Here is a 9872-nt window from a genome sequence, read left to right as displayed (position 1 = left end):
GAGGCCTAAAACTGAGTTCCCATGATCAAAACACCCAATTAGCCTCAAAACCCTTCATGAGTCGCGTCCCTAGAACCTTGAGCCGCGACCCCCAACCACACCAAGAGAAAATTCCGCAGCGCCCACTACTCAGTTTCGCGGCCCCCAGCACGCCCAAACTTCACCTCCTCCTTCTTAGAGCTTGGGCCGCGGTGCCCAAGAACAGGGCTGCGGCCCCCACCTTGGAACCTGCCATAACCTCATTTTTCTCCATTTTAAACCTTCCAAAAACATACCTAAACACTTCCAAATCCATAAATCAAAGTTTCCAAACATCCCAATGATCCAAAATCATCAAATCCCTAGGCTCAAACGAATCAAAATCTCATCGATTCACAAAATCCAATTCAAAGCTTAGAAACTCTAAAAACTCAAAACTTAAAGCTTAGATTACCTCTGATTGGGTTGTTTCTCGTTAAATCCTTCGGTCAAGAAGCTTCTAATCTTTCCTAGGATCGCTATACCTTGATCCTCGCTTGATTCAGACTCCTAGAACTCAAGGTTTCTTCGAAATTGCCACGAACATCACAAAGGTTAACAGGAGAGAGAAAAAGTGTTTTTAACGTACGGTTTCTTTCTGACAGACTACTTCAGGCTTAAGTAACCTCAAATAAAACCTAATGCTCGGGGTCCCAAAAACATCCCTGGGGGAAAAATAGTCAAAACTCCCAAAATTTCCTCATAATCTCAATAACTCCCAATTTATCATCAAATAAACATTCCCATTATCCAATATCCCAATAATTGACACCGTTATGAAAAAACCGCTAATTTGCAATATAGGACCGTCTCATGCCGAATAGCTCAAATATATCCCCATAATAATGGGATCTCATCCATACATCACAATATGCACCAAAATACACAAATATGCCATCAACGGGCCAAATTATCAAAATGTCCTAATAACCAAATGTCACATGCATGCATTTAACATCATATTATAATATAATTCACATAAACATGTATATAATCATTTAATGGCATAATGAAACAATTATGGCCCTCCCGGCCTACTAATCCAGCCATTGAACCGCATTTGGGATTTCAGGGCATTACAAATGGTGTGGACAAGTCATATTTGGATCGATTGAGAATGTTTTGGACTACTTCCAGTTAAGAACGGAATATGAGTAATACTTGTGTTGATACTATTGAGGCTGAGGAAGTGAGGATTACAGGTAAGGATCTAAAGGGATAAGTTCTGATTTCTCTAGATGATATTCAAGGTCACATTATGGGAAGTGATGGGATTGTGTATCATTTGTTAAGATAGAAGTCGTAAGGAAATTTCTAAAGGAACGCCTTAGGGGTGAGAAGCACTGTGAGACTGGTAAAACACATCGAATTTTACTTGAAGCACCTTCGAGAACTGCCATACCTTTGACTGAAGTAACGTAAGGACCTAAAGTTTGTCCGAATGGACATTCGCGTACTGGAATTTCAGAAGTTGAACTAAAGGTTGATTAGCATGCCATGGTATTATAATATGCAGGTGATGGACTGATACAGGAGGACGATACGGTGGACACTGTCCTTGCTTAAAACGTGGAGTTATAGTGCGGTGTGTCAAGGACTAGGGTGCGCCCATGTATAGACAGAAAATGGGATTGATCGTGCTTCCTAGTGGATAAAGGAATAAGAACATAAATGTTCTATAAGGGACTTTGAGTTGACAGTAATGCCAGAAAGCCACGGTTGGAATGAGGTGACGACACTTATGGGAAAGAAGTGTGGCACTAGCATAAAAGTTAAAGCATTTTGTCACCCATAGGGGAGTTGGCCATGAGACAAAGGCACTAGTGGGAACTAGTGAATGACTCACATTGAAATCCTTTATTACTTAGAGAAAACTAATGTGGAGGCTGACATCTTGAGTTAGAAAGGTAGTTTGTAATCTAAAATGTTATCATATCATTTAAAAAAATCATAAGTAATGTTTTGGTTTAATTTTTATTTCAATATGTTATATTATTGTTTATTTATTTAAACTAAATAAAAAAAATTAATAAAATATTATTATAATAATAATATTTTATAATATTTAAATTTATATTAATATTTTTATTTAAACTAATCATAAAAATAGTGGTGCTATTTTTCGTATTAAGTGGGTATTAAATTGATCTTAGTGATTTTATCAACAAAAAGATAATAATTTAGTGATGCAATTTTTTGTGTCTCCTTTAGTTGTTTTCTTTTCCTCAAGGGTGACTCCTTGTTCTATTATTTGAAGTTAATATTAGAGTAATAATATCTGTACTAAAATTATGCATCAAAATATTCTACAAAGTAACGTGACAATTTCTTTTAATCAATTATATTCATTTCAGACGGGACCAACTCTTTTAAAAAAAAACCAGTTGGTGTAATATTTGTGTGTATAATTTTGGTGCACATATCATTATTGTTAATATTATCGTATGAATTTAAAAAATAAAACACGTTGTTTCTTTGTTGGAAAATATATTTTTATTTTTCAAAATTGCTTTTTTGTGATTATAATTTTTTGAGTAATTAGTGGCGAAAATACTTAAGTTTTTTCAAAATTAGCAATTTAATACCTAACTCTTTTTTTACGCCATAAATACCTTCCGTCACATTTCCTTGACAACTGTAGGTACCTCACCATTAAATGCAAGGGCAATGCTTATGTGGCATCACATGATTGGTCCTGGTGTATTATTTTTATTTTTTATTTAAAAAATTCATTTAAAATATTTAAGAAATAAAAATCTATTTTAAATTCAAAACTTAAATATTAAAAAATTGAAAAAAATAAAAAACAAATAAAAAAGCCAGATTTTTTATATTTTTATGTTTCCTTCTCTTTCTTCTCAACCCGATACTTGTTCTCTTTTCTTTTTTTTCTTCCCCAACATTCCTTAAATCTCAACCCTGAGATACCCCTAGGTTAAGGAGGACGATTTCTGGGGAAGCTTCATTTTCCCTCTTATTAATCTGGCGACGGATCTAGGCAACATATGAGGTTTGGGTTAGGGTCTTCTTCTTCCTTGTTTTCTTCTTCTTCATTTTCTTCTAAGACAACAAAGGCTCGAAGTTTGCAGAAGTGGGGATCTGGGCAGCAGCTGAGGAGGAGCAGAGTTGTCGATGGGCTGGTTCGTGGCTTGGGTCAGAGCCGGAGAAGACAAGCTTCAGATCTGGCTTCAAATGGATCTGAGGCTTTGAAGGGGTCTAAATGGATCTGGCTTCCTCTTCATTTGGGTTTTTCTTTTCTTTTCTGGTTTCTTGGATTAACACGAACGAAGCTAAAGGTTGGGGACAGAGAAGATTTGAAGGGGTTGGGCGGCGTCGGGGTGGTTCGACTAGCAAATATGATTTTTCTATACTTTTCTATGTTCATTATTCATATTTTTCGGTATTTTTTTGTATTGTTCATATTTTTGTTCTTTTTTTTTTTATAAATCAAACTTGATGCTGAAGAAAATAGTGAGATTGATTGTCAATATTGGAATATGAATAGATTGTTCAAATGAAGAAGATGAAATAATTAATTTGTTTTAACATCTGATGTTGATTTGATAATTTGAAGAACATGTAGATAATTTAATTGATTAAAATCGGTTTATTAATTTTTATTTGTTTAAATTTAATTTAAGTGAAATTTGATTTTTTTTTATTTTTTAATTGAATATAATTTTTTTTAAATATTTAAATGATATTTCAAATGAAAAATAAAAAAAATAAAATAGGTGGACCAATGAAAAATTGAGGTGTATGTAATTACCTGACACTTAACGTATTTATATGGTAAAAAAAAAAGTGTTATATATTAAAGTGCTAATTTTAAAAATCTTAGTCATTTTTACCTCCAATTACTCTGACTTTTTAAAATTGCCATTGTCCATCTCCAAGCTCCAACCCTTTACATATATAAGATATGACATTGAGCGCCTCTCATAGATGATATCTTTTTCTTTCCTTAGCCATAGATCGACTCTCTCTCTCTCTCTCTCTCTCTAGAGATCGATTCGAGACTCTAATTTTCGTCTTCCGTCATTACAGTTGCAGGTACCCCTACCTCTTTTATTTTAATTTTCAACTTATCATTTTTAACTCATCTATTTCCTGTGAATTTATTTTGTTTCGATCCTTACAACGCATTTTTTTGTTCCGATTATGTTTGTTTACTCAATTTATTAAGGCGCCGATGTTAGGGTTTATATTAGTTATTTTTATAAGAATAAAACGTTGTATTGTGATTTCGTAAAATGTATGCCTGAACCAAATGTTATTTTGTTCTTGATATTTCTCTCTGGTTTATTGTGATGGGATGACGATACGTTTTGGTTTTTAAATTTTATTTTCTTTATTAAAATAGATGGTATGATGAGCTAAAAAAAAACCTATACCATAGCTAATTTTATTGTATGGTACCATGGATTACAATTTTCTTGGGTTTTGCTTTTCAAATCGATAATAATGAAGGCAGTGATGCTTTTTTTTTTTTCAGATGAATAGAGATATCAATTTGTGTATGTATATGCATATATGATCTCTTGTTATGTATGTAAGTACTCACCATCCACATGGCATTGATTTGATCTTATTGGGGTTTTAGTATTTCATTTTTGGCAATGGGTATTATATATGTTTATTCCATTCTCTAAAAAAATTATTTTCTACTTTTAGCTTTGGTTTATTGTTTCAAACAATGCTATTGGGTTTTTACTACTCACCGTTTTTTATTCTTATTACGGGCTTAAATTATTGTCTTGCATTATTGTAGTGCACTATTATGTATTTAATGCATGGCTGAGTAAATTTTTCTTGTATGGAAGAGGTGTGTGTTGATTTATTTTTTGTATTTTTGTTCTTTCCACAATTTAATTTTGTGTGCAGTAGCTTGTATTGAGTATGTCTACTAGATTACCTTTTCAAAATTCTTTATTTTTTCTCAGCCATGCTTGTTGAGTTACCTAGTGTTTTAGACTGCCTTTGGGTTACTATTCACTATCTTATATTCGTTGTTGTCCTAATCATCAATTGTGATCTTCGTGTTGTTCCTAGTGTAGTGCACCACGTCCAGTGTACACTTCTTTAAAAGCATTTTTTTATATAGTTTTTCAGTGGATTTTTTTTAACCTTGTAATTATCAGAAGTATTTATATATTTGCAGTTCTAATTCCAAACAATTCTCTTGTCTAACATTGCAGGTTATCTGTTATCTGTTGCTTTTCAAGGTGAAGTTGTGAACGTTGTAGTTTCTTTTATGTCAGAACAGGCCATATTCTTTTTGGAAACAATTGGGTTGCTGGGTGAGTATTGTCCTTCATCAAGAAAAAAGAACAGGTCCTTATCGAAAGTTGTTGGCTGTATGCATCTCGGGCCATTTGAGGAATACTCTTGGTGTGGTTGCAAGTGTATGCAACCTTTTCTGGCTGCTGAAGATCAATCCATTTTTGTTGAGAGAATCCTAGAAGCAAACACTGACATCCATTGATTACGAAAATTCCCGCATTTCTCTGCTGTGACACTGACATCCACTTTTACTTAAATTCCAACTCTATTGCTGAAGTGAAGATGGCTTTACAGAACATAGGTGCTGCAAATAGTGATGATGCCTTCTACCGGTATAAGATGCCCAAAATGATTACGAAAATAGAGGGCAGGGGAAATGGCATCAAGACAAATGTTGTCAACATGGTTGACATTGCAAAGGCTTTGGCAAGGCCAGCATCTTACACTACAAAGTATTTTGGTTGTGAGCTTGGAGCCCAGTCTAAATTTGATGAGAAAACTGGAACTTCTCTTGTTAACGGGGCACATGAAACTGTTAAGCTAGCTGGACTTCTTGAGAATTTTATAAAGAAATACGTCCAGTGCTATGGTTGTGGAAACCCTGAAACTGAGATAGTGATTACAAAAACTCAGATGCTCCAACTGAAATGTGCTGCATGTGGGTTCGTGTCTGATGTGGATATGAGGGACAAGCTTACCAGTTTCATTCTTAAGAACCCGCCTGAACAGAAGAAGGGCTCCAAAGACAAGAAGGCAATGAGAAGAGCGGAGAAAGAACGAATGAAGGAAGGAGAGGCTGCTGATGAGGAGCAAAAGAAAGTGAAGAAGAAGGGCACATCATCAAAAGATAGTACCGCCAAAAATAGCTCTTCCAGAAAGAAAGCAAGCGGATCTGATGATGATCATTCATCACCTCCACACAGCCATGCTGATGAGAAGGAAGAAGTTGACGACGACGATGATGTTCAGTGGCAAACTGATACATCGCTCGAGGCAGCTCGCCAGAGAATTCAAGAACAGTTAAGTGCTGTAACAGCTGATATGGTTATGCTCTCTACAAATGAGCCAGACAAGAAGATCAAGACAGCAACCATAACAGGTGATAGTGCTCAGAATGGAAACTCAGTTGCTCCAGTGAAACTTCTTGATGAACTGAAAGCAAACATAAAGAAAGGCGCCCCAGCCAATCAGCTGCAGTCCCTTCTAGCGTCTTCTCCCGAATCAGCTCAGGAAAAGATGACTCTTTTGTTTGAGGCACTCTTTGACGGTGTTGAGAAAGGGTTCACAAAGGTACTGGCCAAAAATAAAAATTACATTGCTGTAGCTGCTGCTCAGGAGGGATGTCAGCTGCTATTACTTAAAGCTATCGAAGCTTTCTTCAAAAGGTTGACATCTAGTTCGATGAAAGAAGTTGCACTGGTTCTAAAAGCATTGTACGATGCAGACATCCTTGAGGAAGAGTACATAATGCAGTGGTTTGGTGAAGGATCAAAAGGAGGCAGCAAAGAGTCCCAGATTTGGAAAAATGCTCAACCCTTCATTGACTGGCTTCAGAGTGCTGAGTCAGAAACCGAGGATGAATGATTATGCGTTTTGTTTTTCTTTGTCCTGTAATGAAACCTTAAATATCTCTGCGTGTGGTACTTACTGACTTTTCTTAGTATTATTGTTATTATTGTTTTAATGTCTGCTGCCATTGCTAAGCTGTTGCTGGCTCTACTTTGTATGTTTTGTGTATTGGGAGTTCTTGAGTGGTCTACGTATGGTTGTAGTACTCTTCTACTTTGAAGTGCTTTTTCACAATCCTCATTTCTTGTGTGCTGTTGATGTTGGAGCTATTCTGTGATTTTTATTTCTTGGGTGCGGTTGATATTGAGCTATTCTGTGCTTTTTTTTTTGGGATAAAGTGGTTGAATAACCTAAGATTGAATATGATAAACCTTATATATGTATATAAATATTTTAATAGGTTGATTGAGTGATTTGTTCCATCTAAATAAGTCGCTTTGTTATAATTACAAGAATTGAAGACAATAAAATTAATATAAGATGAACACTCAACTCGTTTGGTAGTCGACTTTATTGTTAATTGCTAAAACAAGGAAGAGTTTGAACGAACAAAGAAATTGATTGGTCAATATGAGCTCCACACGGTAAAACCGATGCATTTTCTTTGAGTAATGATATTTGTTCTAAAATTATGCACCAAATCATTACACCACACCAATAGATAGTTTTTTTTTTAATTAATCACATATATTTCAGACAAGACCTGCTATTTGTAAAAACAATATTACATTAGTTAGTGTCCTTTTTGATGCACATATTATTATTGATTTTCTTTAGTATCTCTAGCGTATTCTATAAAATTAAAACTTCTAAATGGTACACATAATATAATTAGAATCAATAAAAGGGAATATACATTTTGGTACTTGTGTTTCATTAAAATGATATCTTATACTGAATTTTGGTCAACAAATGTTTGACAATACCCAAATTATCCTTATTTATAACTATTTAAATAATTAAAATTTGTTATACATATTATTAATATATATATAGATGTCCATAATAATGGAGAATTCCTTAGTCAAATATCATAACAATGGAGAATCACTAGGTCACCCAAAGTTAAATATCAACATAAATTCTTAATTGTATTTATGGTAATCAGGGCCAGCCCTGAAAAAAACTGGGCCTAAGACGGTTTTAATAAATTTGAAAAAAATGGACCCTTTTGTATATGTCATTTTTTTTATGTAATTTTAAATAAAATTAAACTAATATTTAGTAATATAAATACATTCCAAACCAATAATTCATTACATAAACTTATAAATTTCAATATATTACTTAAATATTATACGTCTTGCATTTTTAGATTTTATACGCCGGCTGGGAAGGAAAGGCTGCTGGGCCTTATTTATTTATTTTTTCTTTGAACACACTTAAGAGTTTACATGATATTTTTGGGCCCTGGGTAGGGGTGGGCCCTAGGCACGGGCCTAGCCCGCCTATGCCCAGGGCCGGCCCTGATGGTAATTACTTGATTTTCTTAGATTATATATATTTGTATAAAAAAGGTTCACCCCAATTGAAGTAATACTCAAGAGATCCGCTCTCTCTTTACATCTCTCTATTACTCTGTCTATTTTTTCTTTATACTTTATATTTCAGTAATATTAATAGTTTTATAACATGTTATCATCACGATTCTCTAACTATGATTGATTGTAGGTTCATAATTTTATCATGGGTTTCTAGCGATAATCATTCGTTAGAATTTGAACTTGATGATTCAATCTTCATTTACCATACTCTGTTGATATCAAAATTCATCATCAAGTCTCTAGTCATCATATTTCATTGAGGTAAAGATCTTTTGTTGCGAATGTAAATTTATATTATTACCATATTGTATATTTTGATAATAAAACTTGCAAATATATCCGTTGTTATTTCACCATTGTGATTATATGAGTTTAATGACTTACTATCATAAATGTGATTATATTTATGTATGTGTTAATATTATCTCACATATTTGATCTTGATTTCTCTATAATGTTTATTTTATAGATATTTATAATGTTTACCTTAGAAATTGTAAAGTCCAATATCTATGACATAATGAAAAAAAGTTATTATAGATCCTTCATATAAGATCTTGCATAGATCCCAAAGATTATGCAAAAGTGATTTTAATCATTATAATTATTGATCAAGATATATATATATATAGTAATAGGAAACGAATACAGTTGTAATGTCCCAAAATTCCTAATAAGGCTTAGTGCCTTATTTGGGGTCCAGGAGGACAATATTGGAATATTATGTGTTTATATATGAATTAATTGAATATTTATGTGATTATGTAGATTGCATGAGTTATATTATTGTATGACTGATTATACATGATTAAGTGTATTCAATGTGAGATCCAAGCTCGCTTTTATTTAAAGGGGCATATTTGTAATTTTGACCCGTTGAGGGTCTAATTGTGATTATATGATTGAGACCACATTATTATGTGGATGTATTTGAGATATTCAGTAGGAGTCGGTTCTTTCGAGCAAGATAGCAGTTTAGTCACAACGAGGGATTTATACCTGGCTCGGGGTGAGCTAAGGGGTATTTCGGTAATTCAGTGAGTTACCGGGACTCATTAGAGTATGAGTCATATTTTGGGAAAAATAGTGATATTCCGAGTTTGGTGAAATTAATTGGGATTATAAGTATAATGTGAGACTGGAGTATAAATGATGATTTTGCCCTTAGTGGGCTTTGAGAGAGAAGTTTTGCCTTAGGGGTATTTTGGTAAGCTTTGAGATTTTGGAAGAGAACTTGAATTTTAAGGAGAATCGGGCAAGTTGGAAGCTGTTTAAACTTAGGATCCAACTGGGAATCGAATTCCATCAGAGGTAACTCAATTATTTGAGTTCTTGGTGTGGTTTTTTTTTTTTAAATGTTTTAAAGTTTATTGAATTTTTGATGTTCGGTTGAGTTTTAAGGTTGGTTTACTGTATTTATGAGCTGCTGGGACCATTATTATGGTCGAAACTTGTTAA

General features: G+C 33.8%; 1 protein-coding gene across 2 annotated transcripts; it reads left to right on the top strand.

Moving 5' to 3' along the window:
- The first annotated feature begins 2845 nt into the window (after positions 1-2845).
- On the top strand, positions 2846-7110 carry LOC133818572 (eukaryotic translation initiation factor 5-like). Of its 2 annotated transcripts, XM_062251524.1 has the most exons (3): positions 2846-4071; positions 4514-4570; positions 5217-7110. In XM_062251524.1, the coding sequence occupies exon 3, from the start codon at positions 5584-5586 to the stop codon at positions 6883-6885; it is 1302 nt and encodes a 433-aa protein (XP_062107508.1). In that variant the 5' UTR covers positions 2846-4071; positions 4514-4570; positions 5217-5583; the 3' UTR covers positions 6886-7110. The 2 variants fall into 2 exon arrangements, with proteins under 2 accessions (XP_062107508.1, XP_062107507.1); XM_062251523.1 differs by lacking the exon at positions 4514-4570.
- The last annotated feature ends 2762 nt before the right edge of the window (positions 7111-9872 follow it).

Source organism: Humulus lupulus, chromosome 2 (assembly GCF_963169125.1).
Source record: "Humulus lupulus chromosome 2, drHumLupu1.1, whole genome shotgun sequence".
Taxonomy (NCBI): Eukaryota; Viridiplantae; Streptophyta; class Magnoliopsida; order Rosales; family Cannabaceae; genus Humulus; species Humulus lupulus.
Note: the sequence above shows the minus strand (reverse complement) of the source record. Positions and strands in the feature narration are given on the sequence as shown.